We start from the raw sequence: 27,950 nt of genomic DNA on the forward strand, positions 1-27,950 counted from the left end.
AGAGCCGACAGCATAATTCAGGTGCCCACAGAAGTAGGCAATGATATTTTATGGCACCTGATGGCTTTTCCTTGGGAGCCACTTTTCTGAATAGCGATTATTAATATTATTATCAAGACTAGCGATGTCATAAAAAAACACTTAAACTAATTACAAATTTATTTTTTTATTTTCAGGTAATTTTACTGACTTTAAACAAGGAGTAAGGTGGTAAAATAAAAATGTGTTTCTAAAAATCACTGATCATTTATTTATTATTTACTTGCTAGGCAATTTAAGTTTTAAAACCAATCAGACGAAGAAAGTTTTTCCCCAAGCCAAGTCGATTGAAACAGTTTAAAGTCTGTAATGGCTGAACAAACTTGTTTGGTTTAGTTGAGCAAAAGTAAATAAGCCAAAGTGTCGTGGCTGGTTGACCGATGACCAAAAGCCATTCATTTTAAGAGACATCATAATCAAGTCTGCCGGTAAGGTCGGGCAAAGTGCAACTGGAAACGCTATCTGTCATGTGTTGCCTACAATATATGTGCAAAACGGAAATTATTTATTAATTGCCCACACCACCGCATTCCAGGCCGCACAAGAAGAGGCGAAATCTGGGCACAATTAAATCGATATAAAGAGTTGCACGGCAAACATCATGGCCGGTTGGCCAGGCCCACAAAATATTTCATGCGTTGTCGAACGAAATGAATGCATAAATAATTGATTTAATTTTCGTGTTGACTACAAATGAAGCGCTTAAACGAACGAATGAAGGGAGTAGAGTGCGGTTCATTGGCCAGAACGGCAGCATGGCTAATAATATATGCAAATTTCGCATTATCAACGCGAAACAAACAAATAAATGCATTCTAAAAACCGAATATAAAAGCAGTGTAAATAAAAGAGCATCTTAAATACCTAGGCAAACTACCGTTTAAAACATGGCCTATTAGAACCTATTATTTTAAAGTTTGATTTAGAAAAGGAAATTTTTAAAATTACTAATTACAAAAGTGAATTAGAATAATGCAAGTCAATATTCTTAGTCTGTTGATGTATTATTTAATTTCTTTTGGTGTAATGGACATGACAAATAGACTAAACTGAAACTGAATTATGTTGGAAAAACGCATATTGCGAATGCTGACAATTTTTGTTTTTGTAAACTGTGCAACTTTTTGTGTGGTTTTTGTGCCTACGGAAATATATGTGTATGATAAAATGTAAATAAAAATTAAACATTTATGTTTAAAATGTTTTTTGCTGCTGTCTCTGTTGCAATTTTTCTATTCTCTGTGCCACTGCTGTCATTCGCTTAACAAATTATAAATTCATGGGAATGTATGTGCTAAAATTTATTTTTTGTGAAGCTAAGTATTAGTTAAAGTTTGTGTTTTGTTTAAAGAATCAAACACAATTTTCAACTAAATTTAAAAATGAATTATAAAATCTTACAAACCAAATAAAAACAGCACAGCACACCATAGACACATCGATTTTTACTCAAGTGAAATTTAAATAGTAGACAACCACTTATAGAACCGCATGATCAAATATAAAACCAGCAGATTATGTCGCCTCCTTCTTCTTATTTGAGTTGGTGCCATCATTGAAGGGCTGTATTTCGCCAGAGGCCCAAATGCAATAAACAACCGCCGTGATACAAAGGACGGCAAAGGCCACCCAAAAGACGATTCGCCACTCCAGGAGGGTGGCATTCGGGGTCATCACACCCACCAGATAGGGCGAAATAACGCCTGTGATCGCACCAATGCCGTTGGTGATGGCCATCAATGTTCCGGCATAATTGGGACTCATGTCCAGCGGCGTGAGCTTCATTCCGGCATAGTAGGTGCCCATCAGACCCATGGAGATCGTAAATAGGGCAACGACCAAAGCGCGATTGCATCCGGCATAGGAGGCGGCGACCATAAAGGCGGCTGGCCCAAAGGCGGCCAAACCCGTCATCAGTTTTCTCGTATTCGTAGTGTTCATACAGTTACGCTTGATCATCTGATCGGCCACACAGCCACTGAGTAGCGACATAACCCACATGGTAACATAGGGCAAAGAGGAATACAGGCCGTTCGACTTGATCGAGAACCGCAACACATCGGCCATATATTTGGGCAAATACGATACCATGATGTAGAATCCCCAATCATGACCAATTTGGGCGCTGATCAGTGCCCACATGGGTATATTCGTGAAAATGGCCTTAAACGGCGTTCTCGGCTTATTCTTATCCTGTGGCGGTATTTCCGTTGATAGATACTCGCGCTCTTTTGGCTTGATAAATGGATGACTGTAGGGGCTACTGAAACAAAGCAGCGTGAAAATAATAAACCAGGCAAAGGCTATGATTGCAAAGAAGTAGAACACCCACGGCCAGTCCATAGAGTCCAGTATCAAGCCGGATAGCATATTGCCAGCGATACTACCCACCTGACCACCGCCGAGGACGAGGGCTCCCAGCATTCCTCTCTCGTTTGCTGGCACCCAGGCGGCCAGTAAAACACTCAGGGCCGGAAAGGTCGTACCTTCACCCAATCCCATAAACACACGGAGCACGATCAGTGCATCGGCTCCGCCATAAACGATACATACCGGGGTGAGGACTGTGAATACCGCCGTGAAGAAGATTCCAAGGCTCAATGTCCATTTACCGCCAAATTTGTCAGCCAATATGCCACCCGGCAAGTGGGTTACAATATATCCAATGTAGAACGAGGCCAGAATCAAGCCCTGTTTCTCCTCGGACCATTCATAGGAACCACCTTCCCGGCTAATCGGACCTTGACTATCCTCGTCCGCATCACAGATTGATTCGCCCTGGGGCTTATCCGTATAGTTCTTTTTCACCACCAACACTGTGATGGCCTGCGAAAGGCAAACCCGCATGGTATAGGCATTAAAGATGGCGAAGAATCCCATGATGGCCAGAATCCAGCGTTGAGGTACCACGAAGAATTTTGATAGTTTTATGCCCCACTCGGGCTGTTGCGGCAAATCAGCCATGTTCTTAAAAAGCGTTTAATTTTGTTTATATAATAACTTTTCAAAATGTAAACATATTACTTCAATGGAATTTTAAAGTGAATGCCTACTCTACTTAAGATAAAACCCAAAACAGAATATACAGTTGATGTGAAATGCACAGAAATATCAATTTGATATTGGCATTGTTAATTTATTAATATTAATTTTAAAATTCTGTATAACAAAAGCGAGACAGAAATGTTCGAACCTCCGATATATAAAAAGAGACCTAACAGCAAGATGGTGAACATATCAGGTTAATACGACATCTTTCTGGTAGAATTGATACTGAATTTCATAAAAATGATCATATCTTATTAAACTTTTTTCTGTGTATTCTCTAACAGAAGTAAAAATGCTGTTGCTTACAGAGTTATTATATTTTTCTTACTTTTTCGGCAGTTTAACTAAAGCACTTAGCTCAGCATATGAGCCATATGTGTACGAATGGTGTGCCTTTGGAATAACCCACTTCCTGTTTCCATGTTCCCGTTCTCGACATCTGTGGGTTTTTTTTGTTTACCCGACTACTTGGCGGTACCGAGCAGTCCCAAGATGTCCCTAACAATTACATTTCCCTCACAATTTATGTATGTTTTGCAACCTTTTCTTCTGCTTCTTCTTTTTCGCCTTAGTCGTCGTCATCTATTGTTTTGAATAAGAGTGAGTTTGCGTTGAGTCACATATGTGTGGCGGTTGAGCAGGATGGGAGATTGGAAGATTGGTGGGTCTTGACAACCGCAGGCGCAGGTCCTTGCGGTGGCCTAACCAAGGAAGGGCTTCCATTTTCATCATCATAAAGTCTGTTGAAAGGAAATCGATATGGGCAACTTAATCATGAAATGAAGTCGCCGTCAAGTTGTCTTTCATTTTCAATTTCATTCTCAGCACCTCTCGTACTTCCCTCCATAGTAGTACCCATACCAAGTTCCAACCCCGCCGGGGCTTTTTGTTTACCTATAGAGTGCGAAGGGCCAAAAACTTTTCCCTAGGTTTAGTTTGGTTCAGTGCGAAGGGGCTTGGTGGATCGGCGTGGTTCATTTTGCTTCGCTTCGGTTTTTGGTTTGACTGGAATTGTTTTGTTTGTTTGTTTTCATGTCTAAGTTAGCTTACTTTTGTGAAAAAGTTTCTCCCTGCTATCCGCTATGGCTTATGCTTTCAATCACCGTTTCGTTCCACCGATACTCTGCGCCCCTGTTGCTAACATTTTTTGTTCATTTCCGTTTCGACTTCCTTTGCAGCTTCGTGGGGCTCTATCCGTTCCAGCCCAGAAATGCAGGTCAGGTCAGTTCAGTGCAGTATTATATTAATTTTTTGCCTTTTCCCCCTTCGTTTTGGGGTCCTATTCAGTGGCCCACAGGAACTGGCAATAATTGCCCGTTTTGGGATTTTGGGTTCCTACATACTGTTAAAGAACATTTTATAAGCTGTTTCTACATGACATGCCTCCAAGTTAGGTATACAAACTCTTACGATAGTCTAGGTATTTCAGATAATGTACTAATAGTTAATTTATTAAAAGCAACTTATATGAACTCAATTTGCCAAAAATAATAAACAATATTTGCTTTGCATTCCCATGATAAATAGGATTCGGAAGTTGTTTCTATATAATTAATTGACAAACTAAAAAGTTATTTTATAAACGGTAAAATTCCAGAAGTGTTATTTATAGTAATCCTAAAAATCGAAAAATAAAAATCAGCTCAACAATGGATTTCGGATTATTAAGTTAAAATGTCAATAGGATTGTCGGCATCGGTATTCCTGAATTTTATACTATCGACGATGCATTGACCCACTTTGGGTTGGTAAACCCCTAACGAAAAAAGAAACCTTCAATTATTCTCCACCCACTGACCGACGCGTAACTGACGTTGAGCAAGGACTGCGAAAAAAATATGTATGACAGCGAAAGGCCATGCCAGGAGAAATATTTTATGAGCTTCCATACATTTTTTATGTTATTTAAAGTTCATTATAAAAATACGTCAGTCACAAGAAATGGAGAAAATTATGGAAGTAAAGCGAGCGGGCTATGTTTAAAGCAAAAAACACACATTTTGTAATTGTTAGTTAGTTCACGACAACCTTAAAGAAATTATTGTACAATTATATCTGTTGATTTCATTTAAACTGCTAGCAGTACCTAACCCTAACTAAATTTTAGTTTTATAACTTAAAATTTTTCGACTTTGTTGAAAATAAATAAGTATGAGTATTTTTTTCCTTACCCCATGCTAGACAATATCAGTGCTCACCATATTTTTGTGAGTAAATGAAACTTTTTCTTTATGTTTATTATATGAATGCATATATCAATCCATTTGCCTCCCTCGACAGTATTTTAAACTTTATTCATGTCTTTCTGCGTCACTGTTCAGTCAGAATACTGTTGTTTGATTCGAAAGAACGAGATAAAATAGGAAAAGTTATTATATTTTTTTAGAATATTTTCTTGTTGCTTACTTTTTTTTTTTGCTGTTGAGTGAATGTTTCCTTATTTTTGGTATTTGGCTCTTGCCTTCTCATATTTTAGCAACCAGCATATTTTTGCCAGTTCAATCGGAGGAACCTTGCTGTTTCCGCTCGTCCTTGGCCTGTGGAAATTCTTCAGTTTTGTGATTGAAAGGCATTTTGGTTGGCTTAGTTTGGGTTGTTGGCATGGCTGCGAGGCTTGTAATGCGTATGCTCAACAATTCCGTTGCATGTCACATTGTTGCCCGATATGCCTGCAACATAGTTGAGCAAAGCTTTTTGTTCCCTTCCACTCTGCTGATAAGTGTTGCAACGTGCAACTATTAAATAGTTTCCCAGCTGCCATTTTCAAGTTTCTTGGCCCACGGCCCATTCTTGGGGAACTTCTTGTGCCACTTAGATGGCAACTTAAGGACCAACGAATTGGGACTAAAGTTTAAATCGAGGTCGATTTTTTATGCACCCTTATTAAGCAGTAACATTTTGTAGATAGAGGGAACAATAACATGTTTTATGTTCCCCTTTGTTCGTCGTTATTCAGTGTTGTAATCCTAATCCGCTTTAAAGCTTGAAACTAATATTCTGGTAATTACTAATAATCTTAATTATGTCCTCGAATAAGCTTCTTAATATGTAATCGATATCTTGTGTTGGAACCATATTGCTTAGTTTGTGGTGATTAGTTTAATTTGCATGGTTTAAAAAAGGTAACGATACCTTATAATTGCTTATAATTGAGAAATTCAATCATTCCGAATATCATTTAATTATTCTGAAGCATCTATGTAGGTTCACCTGAATTGGTTTCATATTAAAGTGATTGAATGGCATAGGATTTACAAATATAAAGCAGTAATGGAACCATATTATTTAGTTTGCATTACGAAAATATTAACTATATTGCTAAGTTATGGTGATGACTTCGAAATTACATGGTTTATAGAAGGTACGAATACTTATAATTGAGAAATTCAACAATCATTCGAATATCATTTACTTATTCCGAAGTAGGTGGACCTGAAGTAGGAGGACCTGAATTGTTTTCACATTAAATGTTTTCAATAGCATAGTTATAATTTGCAATATAAAGCAGTAATGGAACCATATTATTTAGTTGGCATTACGAAAACCTTTACCTAATTGCTAAGTTGTGGTGATTAGTCTAAATTGCATGGTTTATTGAAAATAACGTTTGGTTATATAGAGAGATTCAATAATCATTACGAATATCATTTAATTATTCTGAAGCATCTATGTAGGAGCATCTGAATTGGTTTCATATTAAATTGATTCATTAGAATAGTTAAGATTTACAAATACAAAGCACTAGCTTGAATGTCGATTGTCGCTCACCTGTCTGTCAACTCATCATCGCTCTGGTCTGGCATCTTACTTAAGTTAACAAACATTCATAATTGTTCTCATATATGAGTTTGTTTGCCTACGTCTCAAGTTGATGTGGCTGCACTCAAGGGATTTAGTTGGGAACTGAAATGGTTATGGTTGCCGTGATTGTGAGTGCTTTCCTGTTGCGGTTTCGAAGCTCATTAAAATTTTGGTTGATAAGCTGCTATGTCGACATGCTGAATGTGTGATTTTGGATATTGTGTGGTATATGTATTCATCCTGGTTCAACGAGCTCTATAGGATGGTTAGTCCTTTTGTAGACCTTTTATTACAGCTACCGAATATCTCTATGGTTAACTGTTAAATTGTATATTTTATAGAGGACACTAAGCTAGAACCTTTTCCATTTCGATCCATAATTTAATCAAATGAACTGCAAAAAAAGCTATAGATGCTAAAGGTATTCTCCGTAAATTGTGAACTGGTGAAGCAATTAGTTAACAAGTTACGTATTCAAGGTAGGGACCCTAGTTCCATTGGTTATCGCAGTGGTGATATCCGCCGAAGTCCGGTAGGACCCTTTATTCGTAGCCTCGCCCATCCAAATTACTGACACATCAGTTGGTATTGTCTTTTGCCTTTGTCTACGGAAATAGCGCAACGGGAAAATCAAACTAATCAGTTGAATGATTGGCGTCGACAGCCGATGAACAATGGCCACGTCCGACATCCTCTCGATATCCTGCGAATGAATGTTGTCGCTCGTTTCATTCAACTTTTCTACCTTTTTCGCATTTAACGAGATTTTCTCATCCCTCACCGCCATCCCATCGTATGGAAATTGTTCGATCGAGGGCATGGCATGGCTGAAATTACTTTATAGCTTGCTTCATTTAGTTTATAACGCGCAGGGTTTTCTTTTTTTTTTCTCCGCCTTTTACCCCTTACTCACTGGCATTTTTTAATTTGCCTTAATTTGAACCTGCCTGGACATCAATTATACATATAGCTATCTTGGCTGGACTGGCTTTGTCCTCCTTTGGCCAAAGTGGATTAGCTTTGTGCTGTGAGTGGCGAAGCGCTACTTCAAGTTAATTTGTTATGCAAAAATTACCCCAGTGCTTTGGCCTATTAATGGTAGCTTTGTGGCTATACTTTTAAGGGGGAAATCGGCTTAAGTGAATGCGGGTCAAGATTTCAGATTATGGTCTCGTTTTCTTGCTGTGTGCGTTTTCTTTAAGGAAACCATATAATGGAATGGTTATAAGTAATTTTAAGGCTTTTAGGTTTAATGCGCATTTAAAGACAGACAATCAAGCAAATAAGGATTAATGTTTAATCCGCTGATTAAGTACAAGTAAGTGTACATTTTCATACGTTATCAACGTTTAAATCGTAGTTTTTCTTAACGTAGGGATGAGAAAACTGGACTACTATTTTAAAATAATTCGCTGAATTATTATGGGATATATTTAATAATCCAAATATCTTTAGTGGAACAAACAATGTCTTTAAACTTTAAAGAATTGGCTGAATCTTTTAAAGATTTTAAAGAATTCGGTGTATTATTATATAAATATGATATGGGTCCACGGCCTAAAGCTAGTTTTCTTTTGGCAAAATTATTTTCTGTTCATGCGTGTTAAATTACGCAGTGCTCAGCTTACTGGAAAAATATTTCCTTTTGGTCCAATTTCCATTTTTTTTTTCACTTACCTAATGAGAAGCTTTCAGGGCTAAAGAGGCAAAAAGGAAAAAAAATATATATCTTTGAAAGACGGTTATGCCGGGGCATCCACAACCCGGTGGCTGGTAACCGCAGCTAACACACAAAACCCATACAGAGAAACACACTCTTGGGTGCTAATGCCATTTTGACGTTGCCTTTGGTTTTTACGCGCCCTTGTTTTGGAACGCCCAAATGTAGACTACACTTTAGTTGTTTCACCGCAGAACAGGGCACGCCCATAATCCATAAGTTAAGCTCAACGGTTTGTTTGTGTGTTGTGGCGGTCGCCGGCTGTCGGTTGGCCAGATCCTACTCCGCTGCCCATTTTGCGGTTTGGTTTCACCCAAAACATATAGAGAAACCTCCACCCCCCCCACCAAAAAAATAAAAACACCAAAAAAACAACCCAAATCACTCGCCTCCAGAAACCAAACTAAAGGGTCAAAGTTACTTTAAACGTTGCCAGGGACAGAAGCTAACGAGGCGGCTTGAAAGGCCCAAATGTTATATGAAAAAAAAAAACAAAGGGGGCGTGTCCTTTGTTAACAATTTATGATTATTTTTACTCGCATTTTGGTCTTCTTTTATCCGCTATCTAGTGACCCGCATATTTGGACGCACGCCCCAAAGGCCTCCAATGTGAAATGTGTGTAAGGGTCAGTCCAAATATTTTCATCACATGAGGAATTCTGGTGCTCAACAACGATGATTATGTGCTAATCCAAGGGCCATCAGCCGTCACAATTATTAAAGCTATTCTTGTGGTATTTAGGCCTTTGAAGTGCGGAAACGACTCTTGAAGAAAACACCATAAGATTTTGGTTCACTGATAAGCAAGCACATTAAGTTTATTAAAGTTAAAGGAAATTTATGTTTATAATGCCACGTTTTGCTTAGATAAAAATGTTTTAAAAAGCTCTTACTATTATATAATTATATTGCATTTCACATTTAATTGTTAAACTCATGTCGTTAATAAGAAAAGTAATCAATTCGTGAATATCAGATTTAAATAAATTGAATTTCAAATAATTTGACCAATTATTATTATTTTAATTGGCCACATCGAAGCAGGAAATTCGAATCTCAAAGCAGAATGTCGACGGCAATGACTTCATCTGTTGATTATGCTAAATAATTTTGGGATTGCAAGCTGAAGGATAGCCTCAGGAAAAATGCGTAAAATATTGATTACAGACGTGTGTGTGTGGCTGGCACTCCTCTGCATTTTCCCCTTGGCTAGTTGGGAAAATCAAATTAAATGTTCAAATTGCTGGCAACAAGGATAACGACTTGGTTTCGTAGCTGACTTGCGGAAATCCCTTTCTAATCTTCTGTTGATATCGAGAATCCAAAATGCCCATGTTAATTGGAATTCGAGTAAACATTTGCATTCCTGCTGAGGTCCTCCTTATGTATTTGTTGATATTCACGTATTTCTTCATTGTCCTTATCCCAAATTATTTTTGTTTGTAAGATAAACTTTAATAAATTTCATTCAGAATTAAAGGCAATGACCTGTCCTATTCTTTTTTGTATTTTCCTGTCGTCGAAAAATAATATATGTGTGTAATAGTTTGTATAAAATAAATTCTTTATAGTTTGGACTGTTGTTAATTACAGTTGTTTGGTAATTCTTCAGAAAAAAACTATTTTAATTGCAGTACACATTTCTTTATGTATCCCAAATTTAACTGGTGGCATTATAGTCAGTTGACATATTAACATATTTTTAGCTTGACTTATTTTCCCCACATTTCAACGCACACTATCTCATTCTGTCGCCTGCAAACTCAGTCCTTTCGACTGGTTGCTTTTCAGCCAAGCGTTCTGGAGATAAAAAATACTTTTTCCCGCATGCATACATATTTAAAAATCTCGGTCAATAAGCATTCGGCATTGTCAGCATTCCTTAGCCTATCTGCGCTCTGGCCCATTGTAAACAAACTGTTAACAAAGCCAACAGGATACGCAAAAGTCAGGCGCGATTGTTGGGAAAGTTGAAGAGTATGTGGGTACACAAATGTCATTTGCATTCATGACTATTTAATATATAAAAAAATATTTCAGAAGTCTTGGGATTTCAAGAATGGATCGAAATGAAACTAGAATTTCAGAATATACAGCTAATGATCCTTATATAATTATGATTATAAAATTATACGTTTAAAATATGTTTCTTACAAAATGTTCATATTTAAAATGGACTAAATATTATTATCAACGTTGCTTTAAACTGCAGTTAAAGCTTATAAATAGGGTAACGTGTTGTCTTGACCCAGTTCGAAAGCTCAAAAAAGTCGTGGCCCATTGCACGTTTCAGAAATTCGTTGTTCATCTGATGGATTTTTGTTGCTGGCGTTCCTTTTTCGAAAGTTGACTGGCTTTGGTTTTTAAGTTTGCACACAAAGTTGGCCTGTGTATTGGGTAGCAAGTGAAATTACTTGAAATGCATTACATGGAAAACTTTTGCACCCTCGTGTTGTTGTTCTTGTTACTGGCGTTTTAGCTGTAGCCTTTAAGGCGCTTTTCCAAGGACTTGGCCAACTATTGGCCCGCTCTGTTGTCCTGGGCTGCCTCAGTAGTTGGCTGCCAAGTTATATAGCCCACATTCCCCGAGTCCCTTTTGGTTCGGTCTAGGGGATTATTGGCCAGTTTATGCAACTGCCTTTACTGGAACGAACTGACAGTTTGGCTTGGGGCGTTATCTATCGATATGCATGCCCATTCCTGAAGTATCCTGTGGTCAAATTTGTCTTGGGACTGCGGACAAAGTTTTACATGCTTTTCGAATTTAATATGGTAATTATTTTCTGGGTGAAGCAGGGTGAGGTCAACCCCCTTGAAAAATTTAACATTAAAAATGCAATACAAGAAGTGTTTTTAAAGTTAATATATATTTTCAGGATTTTCTTTTTTATACATATGACATTTGCCTTTCATATTTCTATAGAAACTATAGTTATTACAACTCCTAATCTAGATGTTGTGCCCTGATTGACTATTACAAGACTGATGAATAGAGGAAAATGTTAACGTTAACATTTCGTAGATCCATGGGAATGCTCTAATGTGCTTCTGCCATTGTCCTGAGCCTTTGTTCTCGCACAAAGGACACGAGTCCTGTTTGTTGCGACTGTGAGTAGGTGGAAAGCTTTGCCGTTGTAATTGCTGTTATTACAGGTGTTTGCTTGTTTGTACTCGTAGGGCTCTGATGTGGCTGCAGTTTGTTGCCTTTAAGCTAAAGACTTAATGCGCTTCACTGGGCCAACACAGTACAGCCTGCATTTACCCCTGCACAAATATTTTCCGAAACTCAGCCAAACAAAAATATGGAAAATATAAAAATTCGTCTGCAAGTGTGGCACGAAATGCGGAAAAACTCCCTGATTGTGGAAGGGAGTTATACACAGCTGGTATTTTTTAGTTCATTTTTAAATGAAAAACCTCTATATGCAGTGGGTAAAATGGTAACATAAACTATAAATTATCATTTGACAGACTTTTATCATTTTTAAATCGATCAAAACCTTTCCAGTTGACCAATTATTAGAATCTTTCTAAAGTCATGATTTTTTTAAAGACAGTATAATGCACGTTTCGGGACATTACCTAACTCGTTCTTTCTTTGTTAGACACGTTGCAACTTCTTTAAAAGTTCTACATTAGATTTTTTTATTTTGTTGCAATTTTCTAACTTAATGGGATGCACGTCATGGTCTTAGCTGACATCTTAGTTCGTTCCAAAACCACGAAAAAAAATCTCTGACGAAAGTTTTCTTGCAACTGGGGAGTGTTGGGCGGCCACCGCAGCAATATCGGCCTTGGTGCTTTCCAACAGAAAATAAAGAAACCGCACGAAAGGTTGTCAAATAAAATCCTGCAAAACTGCAATAAATCACGTAGCAGTAAAATCATTTTATCAGCCCAAAGCCTTTTACAAAATGAAAAAAATATGGATATCAGATTGAAAAACAATGCAAAATCTTGCAGTAATCTACAAAAAATTGCAATATAATCATTTTTCATTTTCAAAATACCGTACTTTTTGTACTTAAATAGATAAATTCGTACGTTTTTTTTAAATCAAATGGCCTTTATTAAAAAATAAGGTCATCTGCTTTTTACTTCATCTTGCATTTGGCTTAATCAACAAAGATTTGGTTATCCTCCGTCTTTTCATTGCTGCCCTGTCTTGACAGATGTTTCTTTTTCATTTTAATTTAGCTTGAGGCGATTTTAATGTAACTTACGTCAACAAACAATGGGTTCAAAGTAACAATAAAACGTCTACAATAAATAAATAGGCTCTGATTCAAATAAAGGCCTTGTAAATTAATAATAAATAGGCCAATGAAAATTATGCTGTCACTACTAATAAAATAATTGTATAGCAAAATCATTTAATAACTGTCAGAAACTTTAGGATTACAAGTTATTTAAATATTAAATTTCAGAATTATGTTACTCATAGCCTTACAGATATAAGATTTAACTTTGCCAATTCCCTTTGAACCAATGACCTCAACATCATCCATCAATATCTGGCACAAAACTGTGCTGAAATCGCCAATACAGGCTAATTTCATTGGAGGAGGATTTTCGGCATTATTCGCCGTTTTCCACCCACACAGGATGAGCCGCCTTAAGCCTATCAATCAAAAACTATCAGATTAAGCCAAAAACGCTGACCAAATCCTTTGGATATTCGGCTCGAGAGCGGTTTGTATGCTACCATCATCCACTGCAACCAAATTGAATCATCGTTTTGCACCGCATCGCTTAGTTGCGTGGGTCACTCAGTTTAAAAATGAATAACTCCGAGTGGGATTGGCTGATATCTCTCTACTGGGATGTCATGGGGTTTTCGTAGTCATCTCTCTCTGGTCCCTTATCTTCATCTCCAGCGAAGCGCATTAAAGGCTCGTTTGTCCTGGCGATGGCGACATGGATCGATGAGGCGAGGGAGAAATTGGGTTAATGGAATATAAGTGAGACAAACGAAAAACGCTTTTTGTCAATGCGATTTAAGTTGCTAACTTGAGTACTATAATCTTCAGCTGAAACTAGTTTTTCCGTAATATCTCTCTCTCTATTGGGATTCGCTTTTAATAGCCAAACTTGCCAGATGTATCTGAGAAAATCAAAGCTGCAAAGCCGAGAAAAAGAAACATTGAAAAGAAAAGTTTTTTCGCTTGGCTTGGAAAAGTCGGGTAGAGCCAGTCACCGTGTTTTGTTGTTGTTTACTTCATGTTTATGCTGGCCTTTTCTTTGGTCAAGCACAATTTTGCCATATTCAATTTTCCGCAAACACCCCCCTTTTCCTAAAAACGAATAGCGAAAGTAGTTTCAAGCTGGTTTTTCTTCTTCCTCTGTTTTTTTTTTTTATTTTCTATTTATTTGTGCCAGTTGTGCAGCACCTGAGAAGCTGAGAGGCAGGGGATCGATGGGAAATAAAATGAGCGGGCCGGAAAAACCGGAAAAGCAACAGGCAAAATGTAAGTCAAGGTGTCACTGATTGGGATTGGGATAAGTCCGAAATTCCGAATCGATGTCATGTCAAAATAAATATATATTGATATTATACTTGCAATTTAATATCAGGAGTCGTAATTCAAACAGCAATTAAAACGTTGATTAAAAATAGAAAACGCTTAGGAAAAATACAGAACTACATTAAGTTTTATATGTCTCTTAAAGCCCAAAATCAATTATCACATATTTAATTACGATCCAACTGTCCGCCTTAAATATACAAGATTAATTGATTGAAACAGTGGGATAATTGCTGTTTAAATGTCAAGTTGATTTCCAAGCAAACGTTGCGCACTTTTCCTAATGACAACCTTCCATTGTTATTTTTTTCGATGGCAACCTATTTTTCTCACTTTCTTTAGATTCGGAAAATCTATTGATGCCACCTTTCGCTTATTTTCCAAGCAATTCTTTTACCCTCGGGTTTTTAGCTTTGTTTAATCAGTTGCTGGGAGAGCTTTCCGCATTGTTGAACCGCAGGGACTGACGCTGGGTAAACCTTTGTACCGTTTTGTGGGTCAACTACTAAAATGACCCCCTTGGCCAAGGGCTCCCTTATTTCTACCCACTGCTGCAGGTTGTTCCCTTTTATTCTGGCTTGATTCATCATGACGTTTGTGCAAAAAAAAGAACGTAAAAAAATCGTTGTTTAATGTTTACTTGAACATTCAGTTTAATTACCCAACCCGCCATGCCCTTATAATGCTCGTTTTTAGAACCTTTGCAATTTATTTCGTTTGGAGGATTTTTTTGCCAGATACTCTCTGGCTCTGTGTAATTTTCCTACAGTCGTTTTGAAGTTGAACCCGCATCCGGCCCTTTCCCTTTATGTTTCTTATTATTTTCTGTTATTTTTTTTAGCTCTGCAAGTTCTTAATTAATTAAATCGCGAATGGAGACTGGAACGAGCCATATACCTATATATACCTAGGTTTTTTTATATTAACCATATTTATTCGGAACATATTTATTTATAGGAGTATCTATTTTACATGTTATTGTATATGTGTATCATTCTTGAAACAAAAAAATTAATTTATTAGTAATGAAATGTGCCTAGAACGTTATGTTTCCTGTGTAAGTTACCACAGTTGTGCAATTTAGTTGGCAACACACACTCCATTAGGTAAGCAGACGGGCTTGATGGTCCTAACTGTTCTTGGTCCTAACTGGCAGACGAAAATTCCCTCTTAAGTAATGCAGTTATGCGTGCATCTGTGTGCGATGTAAGTGCATTAAAAATGTTGTGCAAGCTCCATTTGGAGAGAGGGGAAATGGCAAGGAAAGGAAAGGAAAGGCTTTCTGTCGACCCCAAGCGACGCCTTGCATGCCATTTCCCTGTCGTCCTTTCTCGCTCTCCATTTTTCCAGTCCATCTGCCAAAATAAATATGTTTGTGGCAGTCGTAGAGCAATCCTGCCACGCCCACACAAGTGCCACTTGCCATCAGTTAGGCAGTTGGCTGTGGCATGTGCAAAAACGACTTTTAGCCATCAGGGCCACTGCAACAGTAAATGCATTACGAAGAACTGCAGCAAACCCAGAGCTCTTACACCATACTATACCGTAGCATACCATACCATACTAGGGCCTGCATAAATGCAATCAAACGTTAAAAGTATTAAGTGAAGGTAGTGTCCGAGCGTTGACAAGGAAATGAAAGTACTCAGAGGACTTTGAGGCCAGTCCTGGCTGCATCTGAGCTACACATATACACTTTGGAGGGGTGGCCCGGTCTGGTGTTGTTTCAATTTCCGGTTTTCAATTTAATTTCAATTGCGGTTATCAAATTGTTTCTTGGTTTCTGCCTGCAATCGATTTTCAGCATCTAACAAGCAAAGGCTTCTTTATTTTTGGAAAAAATGTCAATTAACAAAGCTTTGATTTTTAAGAAAAACTGTAGAAAGTTTCTCATCTTAAAAGTTAAGGAATATTGAAAAATAAGTTTCGATCTATTAATGTTAAGAAGTTTATTAATAATTTCTGGATTACCAAACTAACCTTTTGCATTTCCTATCTATCATTACAGGTCATGAGCGACTTAACGAATACATATCCCACTATGAAACACTCAACTATGATCATGAGCACATTCGAGCTAGTCACAATAGAGCGCGACGATCAGTGACCAAAGATCATTATGTACATTTAAAGTTTGCATCACATGGAAGAGACTTCCATCTTAGATTAAAACGTGATTTAAATACATTTAGCAATAAGTTAGACGTGAGTATTCCCATAATATTTTTAAATAAGAAAACATTTTACCATTTCGTTTGCACTTTCAGATTTATGATAGCAAAGGTCCCATTGATGTCTCCACGGATCATATCTATGAGGGCGAAGTGATAGGGGATCGTAATAGTTATGTATTTGGTTCCATACACAATGGGGTATTCGAGGGTAAAATTATAACGGAACGTGATGCCTATTATGTTGAACATGCCAAACATTATTTCCCCACAAATCGCACGGCGAAAACACCACCAATTCCGACGACAACGTCGGCTCCGAGGAGCATCAGCACCGTAAAAAACACACAACCAACACGGCCTTTGCCCCGAAATAGCAACAATAGCAACAACAACAGAACTGCCGTTGATAGTAAGACAGAAAACTTCATAAAGAAAATTGCTGAATCCACAACGACGACCCAGCAGCTCCCAGAGCATTCCGATACGACGTCGTCGTCGTCGACAACATTCCCACCCACAACGGAGAATTCCGAGGACGCGAAGGAGCACAATGCCGAGGACGAACTTGATTTTCACTCCATTATCTACAAGGAGTCACATGTCGAGGACGCCTACGAAAATGTGCGCGAAGGTAAGTCGAAATAAGTTCCATACAACAACCCCCCCCCCCCAAGCTTTATCCAGTTTTCCACTTTTCGAAAGTAAGTTGCCGATGCAGAAATGAAAAATATCCTCGCACATTGTTAAATGTGATTTATTTGGCGGCTGGCATCGCCGTATAAAGTTCCCGACTTTATTTTGTACTCAAGGATATTCCGTTCTGTCGAGGCGAAAGGACACAACACAAGTCAGCCCTGAAATTGTTTGATAACATTTCGTTTCTGTTTTGACACCTGAGTTATGACAGTCGCGAGTCCCTGCTAATCATTTGTGCTGTTGTGCTGCTCATCTCCCCAGTTTTCTGTCAGTTTGTCAACCGACCCACTTTTGTGGGCGTGGTTGAGAAGAAAAGTGGCTCGGGCTCAGAAGTTTTTGAGCTTAACAACTTGTTTATCGGAGCAGTGAGAAATCTGGCTGTAGAGCTTAGCTAATGTCACGGTGGAAGCTTCGCCTAATGCGATTTTCAAGAAAACTGAAAGGAAAATGTATTTACTAAAAAAGGGAAAACAAACAAGGATTACTGTTCTGATCCCAAAACATCACTTGTCAATTTTTGGGAACCTCTAAGACCCTCAAATAGTTGGCTTTACAACTTTTCTTTTGATATTCTGGGACAAGAAAAATTCTAGTAAACCACCAATATTCAATTCCTCCTTTTGAATTTAAAAAGACAAACCTAATTGGCATTTGAATGATTAATAGTTCCATTTCAACCAACATAAACATGAACAGGTTGTGTTATAAAACCACTTTTACTCATTTCATAAAAGAACTCTTCGCTTCAAGACAAGTTCCAATTGAAAGACAAAGTTGCACAAACTGCTAGCTGAATGTTTTTCCTGCCCAATTAGAATATGTCGACTGAAATTGAAACGAAAACTGAGCATACCGCAACAGTTTCAGTTTTTCCCCGCCAATGGCAATGGAAACTTTGATCCGTCAGCTGTGCCGACAAAGGAGAGACAGAAAAACTTTCATTCCACTGAAAACGGGCAACGTGGCCACGTTATTCATGGTTTATGCAAAAAGGCAAACCCGGCGACTTCATTTTAAAAGCAAGCCACGCATGAAGAGCCGTATAAAGCGAAGAAAATAAAAGGAATATTCTCTCCCCGGTTCAATGGTCAATTTTTTATGCAACTCGGCAACAATGGTGCAACCAAAGAAGGTGTGCCCCCTAGACTCGCATATATGTATGTACTCGCACACTCGTACGTAATATGGCTGCAACAATGACACTGACAATGAAAAGTTGCAACTGAAAAACTGAGAAAAAAGAAGAGCGGATGCATCGCCGTTGTTATTGTGCAGGCAGCTCCAACTATGACGACATCAGGTTCCAGACCGACGATTGCATACACACATGCACCGAAAAAAAAATCTTGCTCTTTAGAACTTTAGATTTAACACCCAGATATGTTAAAAAAAACATTTCTTGAGTTTGTGTTTTGGAAATCTACTTATAACAGATCTTTTGCATTCAAGAGTTATGAAGATTTCCAAATGAATCTTTGATTTTTTCGGCTTTGTAATAAATATTTCTATTATAAAAACCTTTAAAAGAAAAATCCGATATAGGTTTCATTTTTTAAGGAAAAGTTAGGGTTTTAAATAAATTCTTGAAATATAATAAAAGTTCATAATTCCAAATTTAGAGAGTTTAGAATGTCCATATAATACAGTGAGATACAATATTATTTTCATAACTACAATAATAAAAAAAAACATTTGTTAATACTACATTAAACTTTATAAACTGAGAACCGATCTTGAAGACCCCGTTTATTTTGTATGTAGATAAATCTCAATTCGATATATTTTCTTATGGTGCACCCAGCAATTTTCCCATAACAATGGGCGGTTGCCACGCCCATATAAAGTTGTCGCTGTCTTTTTTTTGTTGTTGCCACAAAAGAAGTAGAATCTAATGCATAGCTAAACAACTGAAATGGGAGCAACGGTTGGTAGTTTGTTGAGTACACGAGGGGCGCTTTGTTGGCCAACTTTTTTTCGACAATCTACACCCATTGTTGTTGCTCGCAAAATTGTATGCAATTTGACATTCCCACATTTCCACAAAAACACACACGTGCACCAAACATGCACATGCACATGCACCAAGAGAGTCATCAACAACACTTGACAAAACTATTGTCATGGGCGCATTTAGCTTAGTTGCAGGTTTATCTGTGCGTTTTTCTGGGGGCGTGGCGTAATCACTTTAATGAGCTCCCACTAAAAGCCGTTTACACAGGCCATGTTCACCTGTCAGTTTAGTTGTATCGGCCTTTTGATCGATGTAAACTAACAATTTGGAATAAAACATCGAAATTGACATTCCATTTTATTAAATCGCCACCTTTCGTTTGGACTAGTTGGACCCATTGAAGGCAATTAATTATTCGCCCACACAATTAAGCTAATTAAAAGTACCTCTCAATCAATTTAAATTAGGTTTCGATTTTCCAGGCTTGTCTGCTGGGTAAATAAATTGGTTGATAAAATATTCTTTAAATTTAATTAAGAAGGTATTCATATACAGTTTTGTAGATATTGCCTTTTCCTTTGGGTTAAAAATACTTCAAGAAATAGAACCTAACTATGTTTCTCAACCGTTTGAGTGACTCAGGTCTCTCGCCCCTCGTAAATGCAGCAATTAAATGCTTATAGTTGCCATGACAAGCGTGGAAAGTAAAACAGCAGTGTCAAAGGTTTTGAAATGGCTGTCATTGGTCACTTAGCCATAAGGGGGGCACATTACATAAACTTTAATTTGTGAAAAGTGCAAAGCGGTCTCCTTTGCCACTCGCACGTTCTGTTAGTCATTTTCTATTTATGAGCTTTTGCGAACCCCGGTCCATAGTTACCCACAATTTTCGCTTGGTTTTTCCCTCGGTTTTTCCCTTTTTGGTGATGGTGGGTCTGGTCCAACTTTATTAGCTTCGCTGGGAACGCAACTGTGTCGCGAGGTGTTTATGCTTCTGGGGAGTTATCAAGAATTTGCACCCCTACCCAAAAACCTCACACTGCGCCACCACACTTTTAATGCCATTTTAGCAGCATATTAACTTTTGTAGTGGAAATGAGCAGTCGTCGACGGACCCTAGATTACATTGTTGGTGTGTACACACTCATTCATCCATTTTGAGGGGTGGCAGCGACAAGGGGTGCGTTAAGTGCGTGTTAAAACCGACCAAGCGGCGCACGCACATTGCTTATCCGCCCCTACAGCCCACATTCCACATCCTGCCAAGCCATTTATGGCCCCTAGCAATCGCTGTAGCTGTAGCACACTGTCGCACTCCTGCACTCTTGCAAGGAGCCAAGTAACGAAGCGTGAGCCCGGCGACCCCAGAAGCAGCCAAGGGGTTAACATTCGCCACAACACAAGTACTCAATTACACTGGCCAGAAAGGATTAATTTGGTATTTGGTATTTTGGCCATACTTTTTGAGTTGGGGTTTCCTTTAAAATGCTTTGGATATTATAAAAAAAAAAATTTTTGTCTTGGGAGACGTTTATTTTATTTACAACTATATTTATTTATTTTGATATTTTATTTTTTAACTTAGTTCGAATTTTTTTATAACATTATTAGGAAATGTTAAAAAATATATTTCTACTCTGAACATTTTATAATTTAAAGGAGACTACTTGTGTGAAAAATATTCCAGAAATAATTTGTCTAACTAAACTTAGATATTTTTTTAAACTGGGCGTGGCACTCTGTCGAAATAAACTTGCGCTACGCAAGAATCTCTAGAATCTGCATGCCAAATCCCAACTTTATAGCTTTCATAGTATCCGAGATCTCAGTGTTTATACGGACAGACGGACATGGCTAGATCGACTCGGCTAGTCATCCTGATCAAGAACATATATAACTTATAGGGTCGGAAACGACACCTTTTACCTGCTACATACTTTTCAGCAAAGCTTCTTAATTTTCCATTTTTTTTTTTTTTTTTGCTAATTTGTTTAAAATTTCTTTAAGTGCAAGAAAGTGCAATGTGTTCTTGAATGCTTCCTTAGCTGCTGCTGCCTGGAAATCAGAATTTATACACAATGTTGTAATATAATTTTTGCACAGCAAAACAGAGAGCAACTCAAGTGGCACATTGTTTGCTGGCGTCACTGTTGCTCCTTATGCAGTACTCCTCTCCAGGACCTCCTCACTCCACCAGTCCACCCTTTTTCCGGTTATCCTTGGGCCTTCGAGTGCATTGACCATGCCTGTGGGAACTTTATGTGCAGTCGCTGCAAGTGCCATAAATGCAATGCGGCTCACATTTATTTACGACTATTTGATTGCACTTGCTTTTGCTATAACACTATGCAAATTTATAGAAAAATTTCCTCTCGCACAACAGCGGGCCTTTATTTCGACCCACTCCTTTTGGACCCATTAACTTTTGCTGAACTGTGAACTCATTGGCGCATAAATGTCAATGACACGCAGATGTTTTAAGCTCAATTAATTTTGAATTGTTAAAAATGGGTTACTACAAACAAGAGTAATTGTTGCGGCGATTTAAACTTTGAATAAATTGCATTTTGCCGATTATGTAGTTTTTTGTGCAACGAGCCGAGCGGTTATTTATTCATTTTTGTTTAATGATTTCCCATTAAATGTGTATATGACAAATGGGAGGGTATTAATCGAATTCTTTAGGAAATTATAATGCTACTTTGTTTTCGTCTATTTGTCTGTATACTAATATGTTTCCAGCGAACTTCGAAGACGAATAAATAAAATACTTTAAAGTAATTCTGGGAAGTATACTTCCAATAAAAACTGGCGTCATCGGCAGAGTAATTGATTTAAATTTTCCACACTGTTGTGTTGTTGCCTGCTATATCGTGTTGTTATGAATATGTATCAGTCATCGATGCATGAAATAAGCAGCCAAAAATACATAAATTCAGGATTTACGCCGCGTTTCGATAACGATGATGCCGCGGGGCAATGTTGACGTTGGCATAACATACAATAATTTCCGGTATTTGATAGCGGCAACAGCCACGACAGCCGTGGAAGGAGTCGCTTTATACAGAAGCATGGAGTTTGCAATTGTAAACAAACAAATTTCATGCTAGGTTGCACAAGAAAGTTCACCCACTCGCAGTTGTACACCCCATAGTTCTTTTGATAAGGGAACGATGGATAAAGCGCACAAAAAAGTGCCCAAATTGACATGCGACAGTCATGGCCGGAAGTATTTTTCCTTTTTCTTTTTTCCCCATTTTTTTGTGTAGATTTTGCGATACTCTGGGTTTTGTGGGATTTTAGAGTACAACCTTAGTATACCCATTTAAATAATAAAAACCGAAAGCTATTGTCTCCTTTTTAAGCAACATTTTTTATAAATACATTATCAGAAAATGTTTTTAAGTGAACCTATATAGGATGCTTATACTTAAAAATAGATTCAGTGGTATATGTATTTATTTATTATTATTTGATCTATTTAATAATCTAAAATAATGATTTAAATTATTATTTATTTATTATAGTATGACCTATTCAAAAAATTTTAAAACAGGGTGTCTGATGGTCTCAAAAGTCCACTACTATGTCTAGACCCCCTAGAGTTCTGTACTTTTTTTTAACAAATCGGATTGAAATCAGACTGTGGCACTGCTCCCAACCGACGGCCATGTTAATTGGCAACGCTGCCGGCTGAAGTGGCTCTGAAAAGGGGCTGTGAGGGCACAGATATTGAAATCAAATGCGTTTGAGCACAATGGCCCCACCCCGGGATGGAGCCAGTGGTCGTGCTGGTGCCGTTCCGTTCCTGCGGAGTGGGTGGGTGGATGACCCCTTCAATCTGGCCAGCTGCGGTTGGATGAATCCATTTTGCATGCGTGGCGACATGTGTCAACTTCTATTAAGTTACGGTTGGTCATTCAACCCGCGGTCACCGACAGTCTCTGCCGCAATTTTCTGACTCTGCGGTCAGCAGTTATTTGTTAGGGGGTGTTGGTGCTGCGGAACATTCACAAAGTGCCTTTTGTTTTGCATTTGACTTGGCAGGTCGGTCTGTGGAGAACATTTATTTAGAATGCAGGGCAGTGATAAATGGTTAATGGAGTAAGGGATAATTATACGATTAAGTTAAAGAAGGGGTTTGATATTTAAGAAGTACAGATGTCGGAGAAAAAATTTCACTGTAGGAAAACATTGGGGTGCAATAACTCTTTAAAGTAAGATATCGCCTAAGGGTATTGCGTGCACTGAAAAATGTATATCTCGTTTATTTGAAAATAAATAACTAATTGAAATATGAAAAAAAAGAATTTTTAGTTTTGAAATGTTGCTGATATATTTTGAAAAAATATTATTACTAGAATTCAGAATAACAGAATACGGTTTTCACTGGTATGGAACAGAGCATTAGCATAGTTTTTCAATTATCATTAAAAAAGCAATGCCTATAAAAACACTTTTTATAAGCATTGAAAAATGTAATGCCACTGAAAACATATCTCATTGACATTGAAAAAAGGAAATGAAACTTAAAAATGTTTATTAGATTATCAAAAAAGAAATGATACAGAAAATACATTTCATTATATGTCCCAAAAGTATTGCCACAGAAAACATATTTTACTATATGTTCGAAAAGTAATGCTACTGAAAATGTATTTAAATAACATGTTTAAAAGTAATCTATTGTAAATGCATTGTATTCCTTACTATAAAATTATACGTTCAAAAGAAAAAATGGGCAGATATTTCCATATAACAACCTTCCTTTTTGGATAATTTGCCCAATGCGAAATCCCGATTAATCAGCTTCCTTTCGAAATTGTCTGCCACATGCGATCCGCTTATAATTTAGCCATAATAGTACCCTTTCTCCTCCATTGGCAATGGAATGTTCACCGACCATTTCCAATCAAACCCGAATCCGAGTCCGAACATGCAAATCAACAAGCCAGCCATCGCAGTCAGTAGTTTCCTGTCTATTACATGGAAAGGGCAACAATTGAACTGGACGAGCTAATTACAAACCAGCTCACCAGAAATGGGTCATCTGCATCGTTAGCTCGTTGAATCGACTGCTACTGCTGCTGCTGAATCTCAATTCAAATCTGACCGCATAATTACAATGCAAAAGTCAACAAAAATCAAGTGCACACAGACGGACAGCACAGAAAGTGCAATTAGAAGTGACAAATTACAAATGGCAACAAGAACCAATCGTAAAAACTGGCAGATGAACATTTCCATATGTTGTATACAATGCATATTAAATTTCAGAAAACTGTTTTAATTATTATCATACTTCAGAGTCGTTATGTTTCAGCCCTTCCCCCATTTTTTACACCCCCCTTTTTTTTGTTTAATACTTTTTTAGCTGACATGATAAAAATTTGTATACCACAAAACTTTTATTTGGTTTTTTTTTTTTTGGCCTGCTGTTTGCCAACCGCACAACAATTGCATTTGATAGAGAGAAAGAGCCTCCGTCCCATCCCGCTGGTATGGAAATTGCGGTTAATTGAATTCACTGAACAGGGTTCAGAGTCAGCTGCTACTGCCGTTGACCGCTGCCCCAGCTGAATGGTGTATACATCCCCCCCCCCAGCTAAACTGCCATATGTGAAAATTAATTGAAGTTGTGCAGTTTTATGGGGTTTCGGAGCGCTGACCAACGCAGAACAGCGACAACAACGCCAACGAAAACTACAACGACAACCAAAATCTCGCATGACTAACTTTTTATGCCCGCTACTCCCCCCAAACTATGCGTTACTTTTTATGAGCACTCCGAACTGCTTTTTATGAGCACACCACCACCTCAGGAATGACAATGTCCACAGTGTTTATTATTTTTACGCTTTACTTTTAATTGACATTTGTCCAAGGATAATGAATCTCTGATATGCAACATGCCAACTTTTCATATTTCATGTTTGGTTAAAACTCATGCCTCGGGTGTTTGTGAACTTTAACACGAAATGGGTTTTACATTCATTGTCAGTTGGTGAAGGTTGATACGAGCTCTAGAGAAATGATTCGCTTCAACAAAAAGCATAGGCAAGCAAAATTATATTTCATTCTTCTCACTATCATTTATATTTATTTATTTAATTATTAAAAAATATGCTAAATTATTATTTAAGATTATAATTATGGTTTATAATGTGAGATGCTTTGTGAAGAAGTTACCAAGTTGTGACTATTTCATAAGCACTTTCGAGACCCTCTCCAGTCCCTCTTTATTATCACACATAGTACACATTCCATAATGCTGTGTTCAGTTGCACGCTGTTGCCCTCGGTTCTGCACAGTCATCCTCCGAGCACCGGATTTATCCATAATGTCCCTTTTTTTAGAACCCGCCTGTCTGCCAGTCTGGCTCTTTCTCCTCGCGAAGGCTTCTTCTGATACACTTCGTTTGGTTTCGTTACTCGTACCCCTTTTGTTTGATGTTGTTTATCGTGGTGTTGTTGCTGCCGTGTTCAGTCCGTGTGGCGTGAAAATTCAAATTAGATTTTAAAATTTAATAAATGTTTTGGGGCAAATGAAAATGCGCCATGGGCAACGCACGAGCCGGCGCACCTTGCCCTCCCACCTGGTCTAACCTTCTGTTTTCCAAACGGATTGCGAGTGCAGTTTGCAGCCAGAGAGCGTGAAAGCATTTCGCAACATTTAAGTCGCTTTTAATGGCTTTTTTGTCTAGCTGGAATGGCCTGGCCTTCCACAAGCCCCTCTCGCATCATCAAACAAAAACACACCTGACGAAGCTTCCCAGCCATGACATTGTGTTGTTGTGCCACTTCAACTGGGATCGCTTTTATTTTTCAGCAGCTATTCGGGTCGAGGGTTGCAACTAGATTGCACATTTGTGTTGCATGCCACTTTGATTGCCTTGCCGAAATGCTGCAACATGTCTGCCAATTGGGTGGTTGTTGCAGATATATCACGATAAAGCAATCTGTCATCATAATCGTCCGATATGGGTATGAAATGATGAGGGATTGCATCTTCCACTCCATTTAATGTAGTCATCAGAAAACGTCACAATTTTGACAGAGGAAAGGACATATAAAACTTTTTTATAGAACTATAATGTGTATATCACATGATTGAAACATAAAAATACCATGCTGACACATGCTATTGTATTATTGACAAAAAGTTATTTCTTCAATAAATACTTCAGATTTTTCGCGAAATATTTTGTAGAACATTTTATTGGCTAGCGATAAAAATCCACTTTGCAGTCGCTGTCAGCCTTCAGCAAAAAGGATATATGAAAAAAATATAAAAAAATTGACGCAAATTAAATTTATGACCATCATAATTTCTATGCCATGCTCTGTGGATCCATCATCTTTATCCTGAACAGGTAGACACACACCGACGAATTTATAAATAATTTATGCTACCTCACTTACATAGAATGTTCAAAGGGTAAAGGTTTTAGGGAAATGACAAAAAATATAGGTAAACCATTATTTAGTTATGGCTTACAAATACTTAGTGCTTAATATGGGGTTTTTTTAAAATTAAACACTAATTTGTTTGAAAAAAAATTATAAATAGTTAAAAATATATTTTTTAATACATAGTAAATGTCTTATATACTCACAGCTTCAAAATTAAGGAGTACCAATAGCAAAACCGCATCGTACGAACGTATCAGGACAAAATGAAACGGTGCAGCGATTTTATTGAGGGTACGGAATGGTATAATCGGGAATGGAATGGCTTGGACGGGGGAGGCAGTGTGGATGTTGAACAATTCAATTTACCACAAACTCGTTATTTTGGGGAATCCGGTCAGGGCTCCCATGAATCGTTGTCCGTAACCCGTAACCCGTAACCCCATGCCCGTATCCTCAGCTCCGAAACTCCGACACCTGGACTGCGGACAGCGCTCAAACCAATAATTGTTGCCGACGGGTATATGGTGGTCCGTACACCACCGAGCGCAGAGTGCAAAATGTATTTAAAATCTGTCGCCGTCATCAACGAAATGGGGACATTTTCTGGTTTTTTGGGGGGGCCGGGATGCTCACCACTCTGCGAATCTCGCAAATATTTATGCAAATGTTTGGCTGCAGTGCTGTTGCCACTCTTATCCAAACTGTCCAGGTGACAGCAGCACAACGGAGATGCGTCGGAGTTTTTGGAGACCACTGGCAGAAAGAGCTCGAGGCTTTTGGGTGTGAGACGTTCGTGATTCTGTCCGAGAAATATTAAATTAATCGTTGTGGTTGACGTTGCACACGTTGGTATTCCAGTGGACTTTAAGCTAGGATAGGTATTCTTTGAAGTGCAGAGAAAGATTTAATTAAAATAAATATCACAGCTCTAAAAGGATTCAAAAAAGATGAAAATTAAGTTATTTTGTATATACTGTTATTTAAAACTCGAAATAGAAAGCAAATAAAATTACATTGTTTATTTTGTTGGTCTTTTCTCAAGCGCTAGTAAGATAAAATTGAGTGCAAATACAAATATTTACACTAATACATTTTCTATTTGCTCTAGAAGTGCTATTCAATTTTAGTAATAAATTCTGCAAATATATTTGATTTTAGATTTCAACTCAAATTACTCTTAAAATGTTTTTGAAAACACAAGCTAGATAAACAGTCGTATAAAAAATGCCACCCAAAACTTTCACAATCAAGAGTTAAACAGAAGTTTATATTGTCAGGCGGCCACATGGCGTATGCGTAATGTGGCCAAATGGATTTCACCAAGCTTACATGACCCAGCCAGTTTGAGGGTGGGCATGTGGAGTTAGGATATATGTAGAACGTACATATATGCAACATGACAAACATCAGCTAAAAGAAGCTTCGGGCTATAGCCAATGTCTTGAAGCATAATTCGTGCGGAATCCAGCAAGAAGGAGTGCCTGCAGTTGATGTCCTTGCAACAGCTGCAATACCAGACGAAATTTAAACAATTTTAAAATGTACACAAACACATACGCACATCTGGCGCCCTGTTGACCAAGG

At 37.9% G+C, this 27,950-nt stretch overlaps 2 protein-coding genes across 5 annotated transcripts in view; one reads left to right on the forward strand and one right to left on the reverse strand.

Moving 5' to 3' along the window:
- The window catches only part of kuz (zinc-dependent metalloprotease kuz), a 92,027-nt gene that overhangs the window by 44,800 nt on the left and 19,277 nt on the right, over window positions 1-27,950 (forward strand). For all 4 annotated transcript variants that reach the window (XR_011603637.1, XR_011603638.1, XM_017089462.4 and 1 more), the window contains exons 4-5: window positions 16,142-16,338; window positions 16,401-16,938. Coding sequence is in view for 2 of the 4 variants with exons in the window: in XM_017089462.4 (XP_016944951.3) it covers window positions 16,142-16,338; window positions 16,401-16,938 (735 nt within the window). In the remaining 2 variants the exon portion in view is untranslated. The remainder of the gene's footprint in view (window positions 1-16,141; window positions 16,339-16,400; window positions 16,939-27,950) is intronic.
- LOC108020996 (putative inorganic phosphate cotransporter) lies at window positions 1,465-3,116 on the reverse strand. The gene has a single exon (XM_017089464.4). The coding sequence runs from the start codon at window positions 3,001-3,003 to the stop codon at window positions 1,555-1,557; it is 1,449 nt and encodes a 482-aa protein (XP_016944953.2). The 5' UTR covers window positions 3,004-3,116; the 3' UTR covers window positions 1,465-1,554.

This window comes from Drosophila suzukii, chromosome 2L (assembly GCF_043229965.1).
Source record: "Drosophila suzukii chromosome 2L, CBGP_Dsuzu_IsoJpt1.0, whole genome shotgun sequence".
In the NCBI taxonomy this organism is placed as follows: Eukaryota; Metazoa; Arthropoda; class Insecta; order Diptera; family Drosophilidae; genus Drosophila; species Drosophila suzukii.